Raw genomic sequence first — 25,187 nt, forward strand, 5'->3', positions numbered from 1 at the left:
TAACCAACACAGTGCAATACAGAAAGCTATCACTTTATAAAAGGGTTCTGTAAAAATTAATTTTCAATGATCAGGTATGAAATAATCTATTTTTACCTTACCATATTTGCAAGCATGCTTCACAGTTTTAACATTCTATTAATGAACAGGAACTTAAACAAAGTAAGCTCTCCCTAATCAGCGGTATTTTAGTGTTATGTTTGGATACATGTCTCCCGAACAATGGAATCTTTTCAAAAATGCCAAATGACTGCAAGTTTGCTGTACAAAATTAGCAAGAATGGACAATATTGTTATGCTATGAACAGCCAAGTAAAACAATATCATTGCTTAAGTTTTTTTTAGTAGAGATTACTAGAACATAGCCTAAAATATCATATACAGCATATCATATACGGCTGCTTTTAAGGGGATTTTTACACTACAGTTGTCCAGCATCAGTAATACCTTTGTTCTAGAGAAAGAGAAAAAAATATTTATTCACCTAATTTTTCCATTAGAGAAATATAAAGGAATTAAAAATAATAAAACACCAAATGAAAAATTAAAGAGTTAATAGTATAATATAAACAGGTATATATTCAATACAGTTTGCCTTTGGATTGGGTTGTATATGCATTATCTTGGGTGACTGAGATAAGATTCTTCATAGGCAGCTTGAATTCAAGCGGCACTGTTTCCTTCAGTTTGTATGACAGCTTTAAGTGGTACATAAGCACAAGTTAGCAGCTCTTGAGCCTCTTGGACAAGATGCTTAACCTTGGGTCAACAACACGCTGAAAACAAACAGAAATGAATCCATTTGAGGTCTTTGAGTCTTTAACTTAACTGGCAGTTCACAGTTTCATGTGCCACCAACTGATATCTTTATTTTCATTGTTACTTTCTATCTATGTCTTTGCAAATAAACAGCGAAGGACAAATGTATGGTATTTGTATTAAGGTGGTTCTATTAACTCTAAACTGACTAAACTGCATGATATAATGAAAAGACTTTCGTTAAACTCTAAACTGATCACAATGCAAATAACAGGGAAATAATCTCCTGCTAAGTTAGCAGTCACTGAGGTGACATCACTGTAAATTACATGAATCTGTCCCTACAGGAAAAGTGGCACAAATGAACTTGGAAAATCCACAAGCTTCCTTCTCAGCCTGCTTCTCAACTTCATGATAGGCTGCAAGACAATTAGTTTGCAAGCAACCTATCACATCAAGCCTTAAGGTGGCCATACACTTTGTGATCCACTCATTTGGCAAGGTCACCAAATGAGCGAATCTTCTCCCAATATGCCCACCTAAGGTGGGTGATATTGGGCTAACTTGATTGTTTGGCTTAGGGCCAAATGATCACATTAAAATAATAGGCATAGGGGCCGTCGGAACAAGAACCCCATCAGTGAGTTGATGTGGTCCCTGATCCGACAGGATAAACAAACCTGCCCAATCGAGGCTAATCTTAGGCCAGATGTCGATCGGGTAGGCCCGTCGGGGGTGCCCAAACAGGGGCAGATACGCTGCCGAATCAGTCTGAAATCTGCCCATGTATGGCCACCTTAAATGTAACAACAGTACTAATATTTCTGAGGCTTGGGCCCCTACCATTCCATACCTTTCTACATAACCAGAGTCATCTACATTAGACAGAGTCACATCTGGTGTTTAATTTACCTATAGGATTCTAAATTTAAAGGACAAGGAAAGGCTCAGATACATGTTGCAAATTTTCTATGACATAACCCAGTTTGGCCAGTCCAACTCTGTGGAAGAAATAGATTAATTTTTTTCATCTGCATACTAACATTTTTCATAGTTTAAAAAAAAATCAGTTATTTAGGTAATTGGATTCAATATTTTTTTTATCAAATTGAGTAATAATTAACATATCTTAATTTTATAGCGAGCTACATGAAGACACTTTGGAAGGTAGGAGTTGAAGCAAAATAATCTCTGAGATTTTTCACTGGTTTTCAATAGATGGCAGCATTTGTCTTTTTTCAGGCAATAAAAACAATGAGCAGGTTGGTTGGAGATCCAGTATGTCTTTTTAAAAACTAAGAAGATAACAAGGAGTTAACCTAGTGGACTGTACTTATCAAACTTTCTGTTTCTACTAAAATGATAAGCACATGATTTTTTTTTTTTAATGAAATTCTAAAGTGACTTATTTCGTAGAATAGCAGCAGGGCTCATGTCTTTGAAGCACAAAGCTGATAGCAATATAAGCACATGAGTCATTCACCTTCATAGCAATTGCTCAGAATTTAAATCAAATTAAAAGTACATACTAAGCACTTTTGGCTTAAATCAGACTTCAGAGGAAAATGAAGCCCTTATGTTCTCTGCTGTCATTACATTTGTTAAGAATTTCATCAAAATGTGGAAGGAGTTAGTTGTAGATTTAGAATTTAGATAGATTAATACTCCCTTGAATCATGTCAGCCCTGACAGAAATATTTATGGAGGCTGATTTATTAACTGCTTTTGAGTGAGAAAACACTTCATGCAGGACCATTTCATGTCCTTAAAAACCTTGGCGCATTGTTAAATTATTGTGTTGTTTTAGGGTTGCAAATGAAGATGGCTTAATATTTTATCAGGAATTCAAACGTAGATGTAAATGACTTGTATAACGTGACTTTGCAGCAGAGATTATGTAGATTATTGCAGCCTTGACTTGCACAAAATTTCAACTATTTAAAAAAAAAAATATAGATAATGTTAAGACTTCACTTTTCATGAAAAAAACTGAAAGATACATGTATCATCAACCCATGTTAGACAAAGTTTTATTCAGGAGGGGAATTAAGTTTTGTAAAGGAACAATGACGTTGGCAAGAGCTTTCATTGACTCAAAGGTTTTGTACCCCAGTCAGTGGCACTTCTGGGGCTGCTGCCACCTGAGGCCAGCCCCTACCCCAGTAAATGTGCACATTACTGTTTTGCTGTTAAGATATTCAATTTTCTGTACAAAATACAAAAAACATTATAATGCTGAGCTATTATGGCCTAATTTTTATCAGTTAATATAAAAGCAAATATATAACGTGAAAAAGAGAGGTATGCCTTGATGGCAGGGTGATGTATAGTGTAAAAAATGTTGTAACAGCACATGGCTCTCGGTAATAGTCCTAGGCCGTTTCTGTGCCACAATGAAATAATCAATTCATTAAATGACTGCAATAATCAAGGAAATGATTACGTTTATATATCCGTGCGTGTATCATCTTAATAGATTTGCTCATTTTAATGCTGATGTCATGTCAGCTAACTGGATTGATGTTTCAGCACTCAGCACAGAGGAGCAATAAAGGTATTTTGGTAACAAATATAGTCACATAATCATTTGTTTTTACTCCAAACTTTAGTGCAATCAGCTCACAATGTCAAGATATTACTATTCCCTACATATGGTATGCAGCAATAAAAACATTAACTTAAAAGGAAAATGCAAGATCACCCTGCATAAAAGTTAATGTGTGTTTGACAGATGAAGCAGCCATTGCATATTTAAGATATAATCCCACTCCCCCTTTTTAAATATCATAGAATGCAGAATCTCCAGCACCCATATGCTGAGTTTGTTTAGATGGCAATCTGCAGCATAGATCAAAGTTTTAATTGTTGGTCCTAAATGAGTTAAATAATTGCAAAATATATGTACTAAAAGGGAATGCTATATAGTATGAGATCAGTGTCGGACTGGCCCACCAGGACACCAGGAAAACTACCGGTGGGCCCAGGAGTGATTGGGCCCTCTTGCTCACCCAACCATCTGCTTTGTATGCCTATAACATGGCCATTACTCAATTCTATATGAGAAGAAACAGAAGAAATGGAGGAAAGGTAATAAGTAATATTACGTAAAAAGAAGTAATTAGGAGATTAAAGAAAGTGAGTAAACAGAGAAGGGGAGAGTGGGCCAAAGGTCTAAGGTTTTCTGGTGGGCCCTTGGCACCCCAGTCCGACACTGTATGAGATATTTTAGCTGGACTGGCTTGAATGCCTTTAAGTTTAAGTTTCTGACTTAAATGAAGAGGACATTACGACAAATGGCAGAGTAAAGTTCATAAAATCAGTTAATATAGGCATGTATCTTTGCAGAAGGATATTTGGAATTTTTTGGTAAACAATAATGAATAAAGAGATTTTTTGATAAACAATAATGAATAATATTAATTGACACCACTGCACAGGGCTATTTGAAAACAAGTGTATATTGAATGGATACCAAAAGTTTAATGGCATATATATTATAAAAGTAAATTGGTATGGGAATATATAAGAAAGCGCAATAAGCTATTTTTCATACCCTGCTATTTGCCTCATTTAACACCATAACTATTCAGTATGCCAGTTTGAAGATATTCTTTGGAACATCTGTTATAATGATGAAGATATATCAAGAAGGGCAATAAGCTAACCCAAGGGCTAAAATGGTAATAAATATCTTTATCAGGAATTGTAAATGTAATGTTGTAAGTTAGGTAAGTGGTTACTCTTCTTCAGGCAAATCCCCAAGCACTTTTTAAAGATTCCCAATCAACAAAAGGAAGTAAGAGACAAGCTCTGGATATTTGTGTTGTATATGTTATCACGTCTCTCCTGACAGAGAGGAAAGCTCAGCAAAAAGTAATTGCCATGTTTATGCTCAGGTTGCAACTCAGCACACAGTGATAACACACAAAATGCTACAGATAAAGGCATGTAACATTTCCAAAAGTTCCTTTGAAATACAAGCACAGATTTGATTTGTTTGGGCAGTCTGGCCAGTTTGATCCCACAGATTTGACCACCAGTGCATGTGGGGGGGGGGGGGGGAGTTATTCCACTGGACTAGGTCTGTCTGAAATTAAATTTGACATGATAACTTTTTTCAGGGTGTGGATGTGGAATTAGAAGATCCAGAAATTAAAGGGGCTGCGGGTGTCCATTTGGATCTGCACACACACTTTATTGAAACAGATCTGAATAATAACATAGCTATGTAATGTATGTATAGGGCTTTTCATTTGCACTAATTTTATTAGTTTGACTTAGTACAAAAAATGTATTTCCACAGAAAATCAGGTGCAACATAATTTGTTGTGTGCATTGGCCCCAAAACATACACAAATGCGTGGCTCAATCAATGGTGGTGGATCAATGGTGGTGACACTAGTAATAGTTACAAATCTTGTATTTATAAACATTTTCAGCAAATAAACATCAATTTTTGATAACGGGTATATAAGCCATAATCTTTAATTTGTTACAGAGAATTGCCCAAATAAAATGCAGTCAGTGCGATATACAAGGATAGATTTGATTAAACTGATCTGAGTAAACTGTATCATTAAACTGTGTTTAGCAATGATAAACCCAAGCAACTGTAAATGTGCTGCAATAATTATTTAGTGCGCTTGCTTCTGCAATTAGACATTACAAAGCCTGTGATTTTAAGCAATTGATTTGAGGGAGTTGTACACTGTCAGTGCTTTGCTTACTGCTCAATCTCCGAAACCTGACATTTATGGTGCACTGATTGGCCTCTGTCAGTAGCAGCAGTTGTAAATTCCCTTTGAAAAGCTTTGTGTTAACAGCCTTCAGGCAGGCAGCGTGAAGACAGCCACAGACTGCCTGACAATTGTTTGACCTGCTGCCCCTATTAAAGTAAGTAAATCAGGATTTCAGCCATTATGCTGGAGACTGAGGCCTAGCCAGACTTGACTGAGAGTCAGCCTCTGTCACATACGCTTAATAAAGGCAGCAAAAGGGGAAAGAAAAGCCTGTTGGTTTTTTTGCAGTACAATTCATACACAAGTCTGCTTATTTTAAGTAAAAAAATTAGCAAAGTCCCACTGCATACTGTCAATAGGTACAGGAATCAAGGCATTATATATTTTGATGATTACATTGTAGTGGTGCAAATTTAGCATAGCACAGTAGCCCATAACTACGTTTCTTAATTGGGTTATGAAATAAAAGATGCAAAGTTTGCTTAAAGTCTATTTACCTACAGCAACCAATTAGAGGGTAGTATTTACTTGTCAGCTGTTTAAAAGCAAACCTCTTTTTGGCTGCCATGGGTTACGAAACCTGTGCAAATGTTGTGCTATTTATTTATATGGGGGGGGTTACATTTATTCTTGAAACAGACTAGAATTCATTTCTGATTGACTGCTATGAGTTTCAAGAGACAGGCACGTAAGGAGGTGAAATATAATCTTAAAGGAACAGTAACACCAAAAAATGAAAGAGCTTTAAAGTAATAAAAATATAATGCACTGTTGCCCTGCACTGGTAAAACTGGGGTGTTTGCTACAGTAACACTACTATAATTCATATAATAAGCTGTTGTGTAGCCACGGGGGCAGCCATTTAAGCTGGAAAAAAGGAGAAAAGGCACAGGTTACATAGCAGATAACAGATAAGTTCTGTAGAATACAATAGTGTTTTATCTGTTATCTGCTATGTGCCTGTGCCTTTTCTCCTTTGAATGGCTGCCTCCATGGCTACATAGCAGTTTATTTATATACATTATAGTAGACTTTCTGAAATAAACACACAACTTTTACCAGTGCAGGGCAGCAGCACATTATATTTTAGTTACTTTTATACCCTTTCATTTTTTGGTGTTACTGTTCCTTTAAACTGTGTATATAGTTAGGCTATATTTCGTCTGTCCAGTAGGTGGCACTCGCCCTTAAGGTTGGTTTGTAGGTTAGCCAGGAAAGACCACCTGTGTTCCAATGAGGAGTGAGTAATTGCAAAAGAGCCCCCAGGTGATGGTGTGCTAGTTAGGGAACCGGAATTTGTAGACAGGTTAGTGAGAACCTGGTGAGTGAGACTGCTCTAGAGAAGTTCATACATTATATTTGGACACGCTAGAGAAAAGGGGGTGGGCTAGATTAGGTGAGTAGACCCCCTGAACAATTGACAGCACTCTTGCTACTGTATTTCCACAGGACAGGTGTATTGGAGGTTTGTAGAGTGTATTGTATTGGTGTATTTCAGAGCCAAATGATCGCATTGCAATGAAAGGGATAGGAAAAGTCGGAGCGAGAAACACATCAACGAGCTCTTGCAGTCCCAGATCCAATGAAAAATCAAGCCTGTCCGATCCACATCTGCCTGATTTTTGGCCAGATATTGGTTGGGGGGCCTGTTGGAGGGCCCCATACATGCGCAGATAAGCTGCCAAACTGGTCCTAAGGACCCAAATCAGCAGCTGAAATCTGCCCATGCATGGCCACCTTAAGTGAGAGAATGAGTTGTACATGAAGAATTGGAGTATTTAATGTGTATTTAATGTATTTAATGTGCAACTGATAAATTGTGGTCATTGATTTGTGCTCTGGTCTGCCTCTGTGACATCGCATTTACATGTAACAAAGTCTCACCCCGTCCCCTTTCCTGTGCTAGGAGCATACCAGTTATGCTTACCAATTTTACATTCATTTCCACTTTGTGTTGCTAAATATGTCCATTGACATGAAAACCACCACACAAGGAAAAATGTATAAAGATTTTTTTTTAATTTTATTTGGTTGATTCTCATTTTCTAGGAGATTTTAAGATATTCTTCAAAAAATGTCACCCAAATTGTTTCCATTCACAGTTTACATGTATTTTGCCTATGCAGAATGTGTACAATGAAGTATGTATGTATATCTTTATTTATAAAGCACTACTTATGTACGCAGCACTGTACAGTAGCCTCTTAGAACAGATGAAGGCTACACTAAAACAAATCACAGATTCTGCATTTCAGATAACACAGTTACTTAAAGAAGTAACTGTGTTATGGTATTAAAGGTAACACTGAGGGTGCGAAAACACAGGCACTAATTTACTAATATAGTTGCTAAATTGCATTTGGATGGCAACCCATAGCAAGCAATCAGATCAGAGAGAGAGAGAGAGAGATGATAGATAGATAGATAGATAGATAGATGATAGATAGATAGATAGATAGATGATAGATAGATAGATAGATAGATAGATAGATGATAGATAGATAGATAGATAGATAGATAGATAGATACTACTTATATAATACTTATAAGTGCACCAGCCCAGAAGCAGGGGGTAAAAACCTGTAGTGCAGAAAATATGGCATTTTATGCAGACTAAAGTCAAGGGTTGGGAAATAATTGCATTTTTCACATTTTATCACCAGTGATAAAAATCTGAGTTGTCAGAAAAAAAATTCCATATTTATCATACTTTCCTAGCATGTTTTTCACTGCAGGATTTTCCCACAGAATCACTTTGGTTATAAATTTTAAACAGAGTAACAATTTTTTCACCATATTTCACCACAGTCGGCTGATGTTTTTTGATCGCTCAAAGCTAGAAAATGCTTTATTAAATAAAAAAAAATAGATGTGGGGAACTGCTTTGATAAATGAACTTTGATACACAAGCCAGATTGTTAAAATATTTTCTGTTCTGGAGAAAAGGTGTGAACATTTTTAGAAGGTTGAGAAAAGTTTTCATTAATATAAAAAAAATTGACTATTGGGAAAAACGCTAAATGTTACCAGATAAAATATTCTACCTTTGATAAATCTGCCCCAAAGCTTTTAAATCTGCATTTCAAACAAAAATAGATTTAAGAATAAATGTAAATGACATTTTTAAAAAATGGAGCTGAAAGTATACAAATTTTCAGTCGGTGTATGTTGTTTTTCCTTTTTAAACTTCCGTATTTTTCCCCACAGAAATGTAAGCTTCTAGTGCATGCATTCCAGAAGTCTAGTCCTATAAAACTGTGATGTTAAGCAGAAGGGGGAAACCATGTGCAACCAGATTAATTTATCTCCTGGGGATAAAGACACATTAATAACTGAGATAATGTTTTCCTACATGTTGGAATTAAATGTGCCTTTTCAATTCTTTATTAGCAAACATACGAGGGGAAAATTATCTCACACTCATCCATAATACCTAATTGCTGAGAAAGTTTCTGTGCTGCATTGAACAAACATCAGATTGTTCCCATAGCTTTAAAATGAAAATGACCAGGAATTTTCATAAGGCATAAAAGTATTGTTGGCATACATGTCATGTAAAAAGAGTGAATGTTTGCTTAATATGTCTCACACTGTTTTCCCTTGAAACAAATCAAGGTTGCATTGTGCCCCTATGAAGCACATGAAACATTAAATCTGTTAGAAATGGAACATTAACAAATATGACTAATATTTTTGGCCAGCGTCTTTACCGATATCCCAGGGTTCTCTGCTCACACTACAGTTTTTCAATTTTTTCAACATCTTGTTTAGCAAATTCACAGCAGATACTTGATAACTAACAGTCCAAAATTGCTCCAATGTCGTAACACATAGCAAGCAACCAATGGGAAATTAGCTTTGATTGGTCTAATGCAGTCAGCACAATGATTGAAATGTTGATTTTGGGTTGTTGCACATAAGGGCTCATTTAGCAGTGGCACAGGTACCATAGCACTTATGGGTCCAAAATTGCCCACCACCTCCTACCATTATGCGCATTAAGGGCCACTAAAAATGCAGTTAATCTACAATACATTACTTACGTAACATCCACTGGTGCTCATCAATTCTTAGCTGCTCTAGGCAAATACACACCACAGGTAAATGGAGAGGACCCACAGAATTCTTTGTAGGCTATTGACCCACAGCATTTATTGACATGCCTTCTTTTTCTGCTTTTAAATAAATGATGTAGGAAAATAGCCCACAAAGAATTTTGTGTTTCCTTCCCTTTTATCTTTTGCACAAAATTCCTAAATGTTCATGGTGCAGGTTAAGAAAATGGTTCTCTAGTCAGTGATATACATAAAACAGAAATTCAGGTTATCAAATGCTGTGTATATTTTTAAAGGAAAAGTAACACTAACATTTTTTAAATAAAAAAAATCTATTCTACACATATACATTCGTACCAACTACAAAAGTTCCAAATAGCTATTTACTGCATTACACAGAATGTCCCACTCTTATACAGATACAGTTTAAACCTACAACATTGTATAACACTGGTACAAAAATTTTTGAATCTCAATAGTAATAGTAGTAGAGGTAAGGGATCCGTTATCTGGAAACCCGTTATCCAGAAAGTTCTGGATTACGGGAAGACCATCTCCCGCTGACTCCATTATAAGCAAATAATGCTAATTTTTAAAAATGATTTCTATTTTCCCTTTAACAATAAAACAGTTACTTGTACTTGATTCCAACTAAGATAAAATTAATTCTTATTGGAAGGAAAACAAGCCTATTGGGTTTATTTCATGTTTAAATAATATTTTAGTAGTCTTAAGGTATGAAGATCCAAATTACGGAAAGATCCCTTATCTGGACAACCCCAGGTCCCCAGGCATTCTGGATAATGGGTCCCATACCTGTAGTACCATTCCAATAGCATTCCATAAAATAAATCATTCTGGTTAATCATAAGATGTTTTTCTGTCTTTTCCCCAAACCAGCGTAGGATAACCTAAACTAGTGTTGCACATATAACAGAAAAGGTTACTAGGTGAAAAATTGTTGGTAGTAAGTCTGAGCTGGTAGGTTTGGAATAAAAACACTTTTTGTAACGAACGCATCCTTAGAAAATGGTGATACTGCAATCAGTTATTGACAAGAGAAGTGTAAAGCAATTCACTGAGTACTAATATATTTGACTAAGGGATAGATTTCCACTGATTGGTCTCCAAAGCTCATCCACTGTTCAAGGGAATACAAAAAGTCGTCTCCTGATCTTATCAAGCCATTTGGGGATTTGAACTTGGATGTCACTGCCGCTCAATGCACAAAACCACATACCACAATTGATTAAAACAGTTAAAACTAGCCTTTCTATATTTTAAGTTTAAGGAGATCATTCTGAGTGTGTGGCTAGGACTCTGAATAAATCATATAAAAAAAACAACAACACAGTTTAACATTTTCTGATAATCGGCAGTTAATTCAGGTACCTTTGCAGGAAAAAATGATGGCACTAATAAAGTAAATGTTGGATATACTCGTCTTGAAATCCATATTTCTACAGCTTCAGCATACCGTGTTTCATTGGTCAGACTGGGAATGGGAAGAATGTATTTAGCCAAAAGTGAAGAGTGCCAACCTAAATATTTCCCATCCACACTATGACCAATATGAACAAACTAGTAAAGTAATGACTATGAACTAAAGCACTGATCTATTTTGCATTACCTCATAGTTTGATGCTTATTTTGCTTGCTTGCATTTATGAGCATTTAATTTCTTGCCACAATTACTATTCTCAGTTTTAGATCCAGCGCAGTTAGTGTGGCAGTTCTAAACCATACTGTGCTCATTAAAGGGCATGTACATCCAAACATCTTTTTGAAAGCAGTATTTATTTGTTCCTCGCATGCACGGGTGGTACTCTTGAAACAAAGTAGCAAAAGTTAGATGATTAACAAACGTGTCAAGCAGCATGCAAGGCATTGTGAGAATTGGGTTTTGGTTGGTTTTGAATAAAATAAAAAACTTGCTAGGTTTTTGTTGGCTAGCCTGTTCTTTTTTTCCCAAAACCAGCATGTGGGAAAAAAAACCCTGTTTGTTTAGAGGAACTCACTTGCAGTTTCAATAACTGATTTATTGAGCAATAATAAATATGCCCTAAAGTCTTGGAGGAAAGCTGGATTCTGCTACATTGTTTGAAAAGTACAAACCAGCACCGCAGAAAGCAACAAAACAAAACCTTCTTTCAATTGCAAATACCTTTAAAACTGCTAAAATTGTACAATTAATGTACATTTAAATGCTGCTTAGAACTACATATTTTTTTCACTGGAGTTTGGAAGTTTTTCTTTAAAATAAAAAAAAGAAATAAACGTTTTCTGGTTCAGCTATATTTAATACTCTAGTCCATGCATACAGGTCTTTCTAAACTTTGCTAATATGCACTATCCTTTTAAATGAGCCGTTAGAAAAGCCCACTTGTGTTCTGTTACAGCACATATAGTACATACATTTTTAACACCCCTTCCTGTGGATCTCCCTATAACTCAACAGGCTTGATACATTATCTCAGGGATCCCCAACCTTTCTTACTCGTGAGCCACAGTCAAATATGAAAAGACTTGGAGAGCAACACAAGCATCATAAAAGTTCATGGATCCAAAATAAGGGCTAAGATTGGCTATTAGGCAGCCTCTATGCACACTATCAGCATACAGGAGGCTTTATTTGGTAGTAAATCTTGTTTCTATTCAACCAAAACTTGCCACCAAGTCAGGAATTCAAAAATAACTACCTGGTTTGGGGGCACTGAGAGCAACATCCAAGGGGTTGGTGAGCAACATGTTGCCCCATAGCCACTGGTTGGATTATCTTGCATTATCTTGTCAATGACTACCTTAGATTTGTTACCATACCACCTTTGCTCTGAAAGTGAACATCTCACTTCTCTCTACATGCCACACACCTATTGCATCTTCTAATAATCAGACTTTTTTTTGCAGCTGCATCAGTTAAAAAATAATGGTACTCATAGATATATCTTATGTGTATATGGAAGCATTGCTATCTGACACGACACACCTGTCAGAGGGGAACACTGAATGCCACATCTGCATCCGACAATATAAAATCTGATGGAGACTGAAATACTTTTTTCTCTTATTGAAATACATTGATTGTCGGACACAGAAGCAGGAACAAAACTCAACATCTGACTTTATCTGAGTGAACTTGCATTACAGTTGTGGGGATTAGATTCTATTGGATCCTACAAAATCTTATATTTCATATTGCATTCTGTTGCATGATAAGATTTTGTGGGCCCAATGAAATATGACCCACAAATTCTAATTAAAGTCTTCTATGTAGTTTAGTCTTAATACATACGCTAATAAGCTGTCACTAAGGACCAATTATACTATGAGCTACACTACATTTGAAATTTTAAAAAGTTTTTGTGGGTCATTATTATTTAACCCATGCAACTACATTATAGGATGTGATCTGTTGATCAGACACCATCCTACAAAATCTCCCGTGTAGGTTACCTCTAAGGGGGAATGTAATAAAAGCAGCAAATGGTAAAAAGTATTGCACAAATAAGGTAAGAGTAACAAATAGCGCACTTTTTAGAAGTTTTATTACATACACTGCGCACTGGTGCAAACTATAAAATTAGCAATCTTTCTTCTGCTGGCAAAAGTGGTTGCTAAACAGTTTCCAGGTTCACATATTGCATTTACATGGCAGTAGCAATCTGGTGGTAAAAAGGGGGAGTTTGATTTTTCTTTTTAGCAGTCACCATTAAGCAGATATATTCAGATCAATCTATCAAATTCATTGGAAATTATCAATATGTCCTATATCTGTTCAACAGACATGTCATAGTAAATCTGAAAATTTGTTTCAGTGCTTTTAACATGCAGCTTAACACTAATCAAATGAAAGTTGAGCTGAATGCAATTTACTGCATGTTTGTTTCAAAGTGGATTGTAAATTAGAAGCTATATGGGAAGGTTCATAAAAGAAATAACTTACTTCCCAGAGATGCTGTGTGTTTCGTACACCCCCGTTCTGCACTTTTTCTGGAGACACAAGGACTCCCTGGAAGGGTCCAATCCAAGTTCCTTGTTGAATTCTCTGAGCTGCACAAATGCCGTAAGCCAGACCTGGAACAGTACTGGTACAAAGGCACACTTCACGTGGCAGGTCCCGCAACCACTCAGGAATTTCAGGTGGAGGAGCTACTGCTGCAGTGCTGCTGGTGCCCACTAGGCGACGCAGAGAATGTAGTGGACCGTGCATTGGACATTCTCCATTACGATTATCTGCACACATGTCACAGCCTATAACCCAAGAACACAAAATAAGCATGTTACGTATGTATGTTAAGTATGTTAATACAAATTCAGAAGCCCAAATTTCCTAGCTTAACTCATATTAGTCATAGACAACCGCACTTTCTTGACATCTAAAGTAAGTCACGTCTGGAAATTCAGGAGACTGAAACAAACAATCTGTGTATTTAAAGGAAAGAGTCAATTCTACATGCACAAGTGTTGGAGCTCAAAATTGGGGGCACTCAGGACATACAGTCTGCTTCCCTCTGCGTGTATTTTTTACATGGGTGGAGAGAAGCAAATCTACTTCTACCCACTCCTGGAGATAGCTCCACTGACAGACACAGCATCAAGCATGCCAGAGTGCAGCTACAAAGAGCGGAGAACATTCAAAAAAACACAAAAGCATACATTTAGGGGCGATTTCCACTCCGTTGCATACAAAAGACAGGCAGAGAGAAATGTACCATATACCTTATGTGCTCTATCCTTAGTGCCCATATAACTGGCAACTTGGTAGAATATTTGCTTTGCAACTTGCACCAGATTGGGCACAAGGGAGCCAGCCATAGGTGCCATTGCCATGCATTCTGAATGCCACTGGCAGAAAGAAGGTTAAGGGAATAATATCTTGATATAATTATCAGTTTTCAACAGACTTTAATATAAGAGATCCCATTTCTCCATTACATATTGGTGTCAGGTTGGTTTAGTTGTTAGAAAAACATTCTTGTCTAAAAAATGATATTGCTCAACAGGTTCCAGTCATTACTAAGAACTACCTTTTCAGTAATTTAATGCCTTCTAGATGAACTACAATACCTTTGGGCAAATATGATGTGTTTATGGCAGATGCTGGTACTCTGTGTACTTGAAATGCCAGGGCCTATTTTGAATCCCAGTCCAGACCTGCTTAGGTGTTCCTGAAAAATTCCAGCCTGGCAGCTGCAGTATTTGCCATGCATTGTCAGTCAATTCAATGGGAAGCAACTACAGGTAAAAAATGTTGAAAGCGGCAGAACGGTCAAATTGTACTAAAGATCTCAAGGAATGAATATGATTTTAAGGAGTCTATAGCAAGAAAATACAGATGAGAGAGACCTAAGTAGCAAGGCTACATTTGAGGCAAGCCTATTCCCCCTCAATCAAGAAAAATACACCTTACACAAAAAATATTTGCATATTTATTTTTAATAAAGCATTCATTAAAAATATGTTCCTTTAACAAACATGTGTAGGCCATGAAAGATAGTGAACTTTGACTATTGTACTTAAATTCTATGGTTTTTCCATGTTTTACATAGATATTTGAGTACACATAAATAGAAAAATTTAAGTTCAGCAATGTAACTTCAGCCAGAAGGATTAGTATGTCTGTAACTTGCAGTCCCTGCAAAGAGCAGGTTTGGGGAGAATCAGAGTGCTCCCAGCACCAATCACAAGACAGCACAATGGAAACTTTTTTACCCAAAAAGCATCTGTTGGGTTAAATTGCTTTGAATAGCTACATACATTAAGCAATGATGTTTTCATGGACGCAAACAGTATCACTATACGCATCAGCTTTTAATGTCATTGCTTATATTACCCATTTTGTCATAAAGATTCCAAAATGAAGTGCCAGTGACACAATTCTTTGATACCACAGACCAAATAGTATGTATCATAATTAAAGCCGTTACCAAAAGAATGGGATTGAACTGTTTATAACTGCACTATACTGACATGGTATGTTAGATTCCAGTAAATAATGAGGTTGAACAGAATTTAATTAGGTTCCTACTGTATAAATTTCTGGTTATTGATGGTTTTCTTGGAGTCATGTCGTCTGGACATATAATGTTACAAAAATCTATCCAGAAACCCTTTACAGTCACTAATTTGACATTTAGGAGGACTCCCTTTTTGGCACTTACAGCCTCTCTGCTCTTGGAATCTTATTTAAGAATAATGTTTTAGGAAATTAATATTGTGGTAAATGTAAAAAATAGATAGGCTTTCAACTAACTAATAAGCTGTTACTGTAGAGCCTGCATGGAAAATGCAGGTATGCTATCTGAAATCAGTGACAGTTGTACAGAAAGAGATTCAGATGGGAGTTGTTGTATTACTGTGACCCAAACAAAGAGACATATAAGTCTTGTAATTGTAATTTGCAGTATAAACGTGTGCTAAACATATACAATAACTAGACAACTCTAAACCAGGATGCCCCTGCAAACTTGTGCCAACCTTGTCTCATGCTGATACAGTAATCCTTAATATTCCAGGCTTTATCTGATGTAAAGGCACACTGTTCTGTGTGTAACAGGTCTACAGGTCATAAGATTTCACTGCCCTACAGCACTTGTACATGCAGATTTATTGCTGTCCCACAACCCCAAACATGGCGAAATCCTCCTTTGCCTACTTTTTAGGTTTTAGCTCTAATGGCTATTCTTCCAAAGCGCAGTTATGCCGGCACAGTAGTCAGTAAGTCTTTGCAGAAGTAAATATTAACAGGGAGGGAGTTTGTCAAAGCAAAATACATAGGCAGGATTATTATCAGGGGTTTATTTTTTAAATATCAAAAAGTCAATATTTATCAAAACTTTCCTGACTGTCAGGAACACTTAAGTTTTTAACTAACTGACACATTTTTGAAATCTGACAAATCTGACCTGTGTTATAAGCATGTGTTTGAAAGCTCTAATCCTTTAGTAAGACTGCTAAAAAAGTATTAAAATATGTTATTTCCCCCCCCCCCCCCCCTTCCCTTTAAGGTCTCTTTTGCTAAATCAGAGTAAAATGTAATCACAGAGACCCCTGTTTTTTTTTTTAGATTGTCATTGCTGCCATAAAGATAGCTAATTGTCCAGTACACGTATCGGACCCCTTATCTGGAAACCCATTATCCAGAAAGTTCAGAATTATGGAAAACCCATCTCCCACAGACTCCATTTTAATCAATTTAATTATTTCTTTTTGAAAGAATTCAAGAAATAAACTTCCCAATGATGCAAGAATAGTTACATAAATATTTTTGTGACTCCCAAAATAAATTGTTACCATTAAATATGGTTTTAAGCACAAACAACAATATTCTATTTTGACAACAACAATTCTTTGAATGTTGCCATAAAAAAATAAACAATAATACACATATACTGTATGTTAGTGTAGCGCTGACACATTCTTAGGTCGTACATGAGAAACTGGCTTTTTCTTAATCAACCTGTACACCAGAAGCAAAAATCAACATTGCACCTCAGCACTTTAAATTCCACCCATAGTAGTAGCACAAGAATGCCAAGCCCTAAGTTTACTAGTGCAGTTAACTTTAAATCCCAGCAGCACAGCACCTGGAAGGCCACATGTTTGACCTCCCTGATATATAGCATGCTTCTGAATAGTAAAGGCAGGATACTGTCAGGTGAAGGAAACATTACTCATCAGCACATAAAGTCATACAAATGAGAATCTATAATTTTTTTTTAATGCTAACCAAATAGATTCCCATCGATAGCAAACATCCATATGTCATTACCATTTTATTACTACACACTCTTGATTGCTGACTGCTATAGGGTCAATATGTATTTATATCACTGTTTCTCCAAGTAGTGTCAATATTCTCTGATTTTAGAGATTACATTTTTGTTACCCTAACTTAATTTTAACATTTTCTTTTATGTACTTTATGGGATGATAACATTTAACACATTCACCAAACATTCTATAACAAGTAGTATTGCATATTGCTTGCAAAAGACCCTCTTAATCATAATGTTAAAGGGTAAATCCACCCAATATTTTTTGCATAATGAAACAACATGCATTCTGAGCAATGCCCTAATATCATTGAATAATTAGCTATGGTTTGTTTTGTAGTTATTTGTATATGTAATTTCAAATAAAAGCAGCATTATTCTGTGTATTCCTACATGTCCTCCAGTCATGAGTCCAGTTCCTACAGTGCCTTGCAAGTTTCTTCATAGGTCTGTTAATCAGCAGGCTTCTGTTATATTACTTCAAGGGTCAGAACCAGTATTGCAAAAAAAAAAAAAAAATTCAGTGGGGTTCTCCCCAAAGGTACAAAATTACAAGAAAACCCCAGGTCCCAAGCATTCCAAATTCTAGATCCTATAGATAGAGCCAAGTATTTTGTATAATAGCTTCTACAAGTATTACTAGATATTTTCTGGTCAATAAGATAAATAATTTCAATAGCAGAAACACTGTTATGAATATATACTTTGTTAGTAGAACAATATCATCTAATTACTGATGTATTTTTTAGCTCCAGGACCCTAAGGTCCTAAATTTGCCTCTGACAGATACTAATGTTAGACATCACTCATCATTTTGCAAACATAAGAAGTCCTTTATCTAAGGCCACACTGGCAACAGCAATTCCATGCATTAAGGTGGCCATAAATGGGCAGATTTCAGCTGTCGATTCAGGTCCTTCAGACTGATTCTGCAGCCTATCTGCCCGTGTATGGGCACCCCCAATGGGCCTACCTGACAGATATCTGGCCTAAAATCTCGATCAGGCAGGTTTGATTTTCCCATCGGGAGACAATCTGTTCATTTGCCGACCTTGCCAAATGAGCTGATCGTACCATGTATAGCCACCTATAGTGTCCATCCATACTGTAGTTAAACCATACCATCACACTGTGCAAAAAACACACTGCTTCTAAAGCTGCAATTTTAATTAAACAAATAGCTGCAATTCTGTGGACACATCAGCAATTGTAACACGCACACATTTTCTAATAAATAAATAATATTTCACACTTAGGATGTATATTTACTGTGTGCAAAGTTTATATGGGTGTATATGTGTAGTATATCACATTCAGATTAGTTTGCATTTGAAGCAGAAAGTAAAAAAAATAAGGCACGTAAACATGTTGTGATAACAAGATAAAATAATAGCTTTTCACTGACAAAATGCATGGCAAATAAAAACACTTCTGTTCAATCCAGCACAGGTCAATAGTGATCAAATGTCAGTGTCTTTCCCTGGAGGCCTGTTGAGAGGCCTTAGCGAAATCCATTGCTCTTCTCAATGTACTTATTAGTGACAGGTGTCCACATAAGAAAACTGTTATAATTGGGGACTGTTTCACAGCTTGTGTAAAAGGCCAAGAATGGAGTAAGCACTGGAACACTGGAAGTGGCTGCCTTTTATTTAGGTGTAGATGTGACCAGTTTTGACAGCAATTGAGAACCTTTCGTTAGATGCAGAAGGGGAAGTTTACAGAGGAAACAATAAAACTGTGCAAAGGCATCACACAGATAATATAGATCTGAGCTGATACAAATAACGGTAGAATACTTGCTTGACCTCACTATGTAATAACATTTCAACAAAGAAGTTGACTATTTATGTAATCTGCAAAAAGGAGCACATCTTCAGTTTATATGGAGCGCCTAATTAAGAAAATTTTAATATCTGGCCCAACTATCAGATCATGAACTGTACTGGAATGTACTGGATAGGAAAGGTCCACAGTCATGGTTCTATTTCAATATTGGGATAGGAGTGTTTTAATGAGATATATAAGCTGCCAATATAGTCATGAAATGCCCATGTGAGGCCAGCTGTATGCAACAGGGAAAGTCAAAACCTGAATTTTACTCTAAATCTTGTCACTGTACTTCAAGGAAGTAAAAAGGACTGGAATCTCACATGAAGAACAGTGAATGAACACATATTTTTCATCATAAGATGAAAACTGTAACATTCATTTGCAGCTGTCATCACTATGCACAAATAAATAAAATGAGTAAATATAGTAGTATAGTTTCACCAAGTAGATACTGGAAGTAGAAAATGACATTTTCAAGTCTTTGTATTCAGTTAAAATATTCCTGTCATTTATATGCATTGGTGTTTGGGGAAAGGGTTTTCTTAAAGGAACAGTAACACCAAAAAATAAAAGAGCTTTAAAGTAATAAAAATATAATGCACTGTTGCTTACTGGTAAAACTGGTGTGTTTGCTACAGTAACACAACTATAATTTATATAATAAGCTGCTGTGTAGCCACGGGGGCAGCCATTCAAGCTGGAAAAAAGGAGAAAAGGCACAGGTTACATAGCAGATAACAGATAAGTTCTGTAGAATACAATAGTGTTTTATCTGTTATCTGCCATGTGCCTGTACCTTTTCTCCTTTGAATGGCTGCCCCCATGGCTGCACAGCAGCTTATTTATATAAATTATAGTAGACTTTCTGAAGTAAACACACAACTTTTACCAATGCAGGGCAGCAGCACATTATATTTTAGTTGCTTTTATACACTTTCATTTTTTGGTGTTACTGTTCCTTTAATGCATATATGGGAGTGAAAACAAAGGCAGTCTTTGGGCTAACAAGTCTCAAAATCATACCAATTTGCAGCAGAAAAGTTTTAGCTCATGTGGGACTATGTTCCCCAGATCTCTGAGTGGTGAATTAACTGCAAACCCTGCAAATTACTAAAAGAAATATTAACAATATTGTACTGAAGAGCATGTAAAATGGAGTTATGAATTGTACAAGCCTATGTTCAGTTCCTGTTAAACACATATGTATTAAAGAATATGTAACATTATATGTAATAATAACATCCTGTTAGTACAGGTATGGGATCCGTTATCCAGAAACCTGCTCTTGTATCAGTCAGTATTTGTATGTAATCTGTGTATTCAATTTTGTATTGTACAGCTCTACAGAACATGTTGACACTTTATAAATACATGTTAATAAGTTTTGTGAAGTTAAGTGAATTTTTTTTTTAATTACTTAAATGAAAATATGACCTGCCGAAAATCTAAGGATTTATTTCAGGCCACTTTAACGTATGCTTTTTCAGTAGACAACTGCAAATGTCACTTTCTAAGCATTCAATACCCAAAAGATTTTTTTGCTGTTTTTTTTTTTTTAAACAACAAAGTGAAATATTTTCTACAAGAACTAACAAAGTTCATACTAGGTTCTACTAAAGATATAATTTTTTTTAGTACATTTGCTCCTGGCTGTTGTCCTTGGGGCCCCTTTTAGTTCACAATGTCGCCTTTGATTATAGTCTCACATACGTATGTATTCTAAAGTCAATATATCAGCTCTGGAAGCTCTAAATACAACATACTAATAATAAGCACGGCGTCATATTAAGCCAAAACAGTCTTGCAGGCAGTACACATAAATACGACTGTACACAACTCAATAGCTTTATTTGCTTAGCATCACCAGGATACCTAGTGTTTAACATGTAAATGAGCTTTTCAGAATTCTAAAACATTTTGCAATTGGTCTTCCTTTTTTTGTGGTTTCTCAATTATTAAGAATTCTACATCTCTTGGACTTAGAATTTAAACTTTCAGGTAGCTAGGGGTTAGTTCCCCTGGCAGTTTTAAAATTATAATAGAAAATGAACAGGATAAGTAGATTGCTTAAAAATAAGCCATGAAATATAAGAATAACTATAAAACTGAAGCCCTTCATTCAATTTTTTTTCTGGTTGTTGGGGTCAGTGATTCCAACAACCAGAAAGCACTTTCAACTTTAGAATGAAAACAGCCAGAACAGTAATGCTAACCATACAACAAAAATTATAAAGACCAATTGAAATGATTCTTAGACTAGTTACATAATAAAAGAACAAGAACTTATTATAATTGCTAATTATTCAAAAAGGCAAAGAAAATATGCCAGGACCTTACGTTATCAACCTGATATATCTTTTTACAGTCTTTTTGATGTTATCCTTGTACTTATTTCACTCTAATCTGGGCAAGCAAAAATTGGTCGACCCACTAAGTACTATATTAGCTACTGCACAGTTATTGTTCTCATTGTAAAAACCAGATTGCAGTTCAAAGTATATTTCAAACATATGCAGGAGAAAGATAAATAATCTTGTCTAAATTACTTTGATATCATTGCAGCCCATACACACAATAACATTTAATTGAATAACTATTGAACAATCGCTGAAAATGTTACCAACCGCCAAAAACTCCAGGTCTACAAAACAATGTGTCAATACGTACAGCACAACAAATTAACTTCTTGGTTGGAGAATATATGCTCTGCTTGCTAATGGTTAATGAAAATATATTCCCTCATTTCTCAACCGATTTTCAGAAGGTAGTATTGAATAAGGGGCTTGATAAATTTGAATATCAACAATACCATTAGTCCTACACCAATTATGGGACGCAGAGGAAAATTTTAAAATTGTGAGCAAGCTTTTTAAATAGAATTATAGCTATGCAGCTTACAGAACCAAATAAGCATAAACAGGGAAGACAAATGTAAGCACAAGCTCCACCGTTACAGGTAACTAAACACAGAAACTGTAATGGTTACTGAAACTTTAGTATCACACTTACTTGAAAAGACTAAACAGCAGTATATGACTATACATAACAGATAGTATTGCCTAGTGGGCACACAAAATACAACAGCAAATCCTGTCTGGCAGTATCTAGCCCTAACCTTCCCGGCCTTGAATTTGTTGATATGAAAAATGTGGAAAACATCATTGTATCCTGGAAAAGCCATTATCATTGTAAAATCTGATGAAAGTGTTAAATAATGGGGCAGCCTAAGTTGTATTGTACTTAGGGACATATACATTCTCAGTAAAATGCCCATAAATAGGTGAGAGATGATTTTATACAGAATGTTGTGGATAGTTTTCACCTTTTGATAACTGTTATCAATGTTCATTATATAAAATGAACATTGATAAGTTATATATATATATTAGGCTAAAGCAGCAACCACTTAATGTTGATACACAGTACTTCGACTTTACTGTATGTAAGTTATACATACATGCATGCATTAAAGTCGAAGTACTGTTTATCCACTAGTATTGTTTGATGTACAGTAACTGATCCATGAACCCTGTGAGAACTGCATGCACCATATAAGAATTCAGATGAGATACAACAGGTAAACAAGTCCCATGTGGATTTAAAGAGCAACCAGTCAGCACAGATGTTATTAGTCCCTTTTCTTTTACAGAAATTGGCCTAATTGAGCTGACCCCCTACTGCTCACTAGGGTTGGGCGGGAAACGCACGCAGATTTAGAAAGTACGTTACGTGCTCACGGCGGGAAGCGCGTCTGTGAAAGCGGGATCGGAGGGAAATTTTAAGTGCCGTCATACTCTTGTGCTATCCAGCAAGTGGCCCTGTCCGCAAAGTATAACAGCAAGATATGAAGTGCCAATGTGCCTTTTATCTGCCCGATAGCTACCACTGAGTCATTCCCATTTCATTTCATTTGGACTGTATGATAAATATAGATGTTCTACATATATTTCCTTTGAACATACAGGGAAATAACCTCGTTATGCCTTTTTTCTAAATAAGTATATAAATGTAAAGACGCCGAAATGATCCTTTACACACAGAGCTACTAGTAGCAGCTGCTTGTGTGGCTACTAAAATAGATAATGCTGATAATTTATTGATAATTGTCTCTACGAGTGTTTTAGCAGAGGCAATTCTCAGTATTGTCTATGGCAGGGTATTTTCTGGAGTTTAGTAGCCATTAAAAAGTAGCTGCTGCTGGTAGCTCCCTGTGTCTTTGCCCTTACTGGGCAGCGCAGTATATGAAGCATTGGCCCTCTGCCTGGAAAAGGGTATGTGTGAATAGGTACAGGAGGGTGAATAGGCGCAGGAGAGTGAATAGGCGCAGCAGGGTGAATAGGCGCAGGAGAGTGAAAAGGCGCAGCAGGGTGAATAGGCGCAGGAGAGTGAGTAGGCGCAGCAGGGTGAATAGGCGCAGCAGGGTGAATAGGCGCAGGAGAGTGAATAGACGCAGGAGAGTGAGTAGGCGCAGCAGGGTGAATAGGCGCAGGAGAGTGCAGTGTGAATAGGCACAGGAGAGTGAATAGGCGCAGCAGGGTGAATAGGCGCAGGAGAGTGAGTAGGCGCAGCAGGGTGAATAGGCGCAGGAGAGTGAATAGGCGCAGCAGGGTGAATAGGCGCAGCAGGGTGAATAGGCGCAGGAGAGTGAGTAGGCGCAGCAGGGTGAATAGGCGCAGGAGAGTGAGTAGGCGCAGCAGGGTGAATAGGCGCAGGAGAGTGAGTAGGCGCAGCAGGGTGAATAGGCGCAGGAGAGTGAGTAGGCGCAGCAGGGTGAATAGGCGCAGGAGGGTGCAGGCTGCAGCACAAAGTAGCCAGGGGCAGTCTCAGGCTCCTTCTGGGGCAGTTGCAGCAACATTTTACACAGAAAGGAAAAGTAATAAAAGTCAAAAGTTGCTGAGCATTTCCCTGCACTACACAAATGAAAGCGACGCGGCGGACGGTATAAGCGGAATATTGTGCGGACAGAGGCAGCCCCTGCCCCACAGAGACCCCCAAATACAATGCACAGATGATGAATAGGAGCCAGGAGCTCGGATCGATGCTGCCGCTGTGCTGGATCCACTCTCTCCTGCAAAACTATAGGGCAATTAATTGTGGCTTGTCCCCTCATCCTTCATCTGCTTGTGGCACATATCGATGGAGATTACTGCTGATGGACCATTTTATCACCTTAAATAAACAGCCACCACCTTTTCTAACCTCAATCTAATATATGGCTGCATATCCCGTGTCCCAGAGAGGGGGCTGGGGGAGGCAGTGGGTTTGCCATGGCATCCCATGCAATAATAGCTTCGAATACATAAATCCCACTGCAGCCAAAGCTACAGCTGCTGCTCAACCTCTTTTCACTGTTTCATGGCTTTGAGGTAAAAGCGATGAGCTTCTATATGTAGCAGTGGGATTCCGTGATTTCTCCAAGAGTTGCCATCGGATTGCTAAATCCAAATAAAGCCCCGCAAACATGCCCATCCCCCAGAGTAGAACAGCAGGGAAATGGGGTATAAACCAATTAAAGCGGTTTATCCACCTGCTTTAAGGCCTCCCAAGATCCCTACTCAGCACTGCTAGATGAAGCTGACCTATTGCTACTGAGGAGCTAAGGGTTAACATCCAGCATAAGAAACACCTGCGGTGATGAACCTCTCAGCGGCATTCCCAAACCTGCACTAAAATAAACACAAACAAACCACCCACAAAACTAAGCTCCGTACTTACATTACATTATAGCGCCAAACACAATCACCCATGCATCAGGGCTGCACGGCAAATCTAAACGCAAACTGTGTATGTACCACAATTGCACTGTACCAAGGCAACAATAAGTACAAGATCCAAATTAAGAATTAATATTAGTAGTGGTAATTAATACTCTTTGCTCCTATGTAATTATAATTATTATTGCCACAAGGCTTTATCATTACTATATTAATAAACTATATTATAATAAGATCAGCGCTCAGAACATATAATTGCCCAGTAACGATTTAAGGGCTGTCGCACATTACAGGTATCTAGTTGTTTGCAACTCC

The 25,187-nt window shown here is 37.0% G+C and overlaps 1 protein-coding gene across 2 annotated transcripts in view; it reads right to left on the reverse strand.

Moving 5' to 3' along the window:
• The window catches only part of prdm6 (PR domain 6), an 80,067-nt gene that overhangs the window by 49,500 nt on the left and 5,380 nt on the right, over nucleotides 1-25,187 (reverse strand). For both annotated transcript variants that reach the window (XR_004220413.1, XM_002931726.5), the window contains exon 3: nucleotides 13,497-13,804. Coding sequence is in view for 1 of the 2 variants with exons in the window: in XM_002931726.5 (XP_002931772.5) it covers nucleotides 13,497-13,804 (308 nt within the window). In the remaining variant the exon portion in view is untranslated. The remainder of the gene's footprint in view (nucleotides 1-13,496; nucleotides 13,805-25,187) is intronic.

Source organism: Xenopus tropicalis, chromosome 1 (genome assembly GCF_000004195.4).
Source record: "Xenopus tropicalis strain Nigerian chromosome 1, UCB_Xtro_10.0, whole genome shotgun sequence".
NCBI lineage: Eukaryota > Metazoa > Chordata > Amphibia > Anura > Pipidae > Xenopus > Xenopus tropicalis.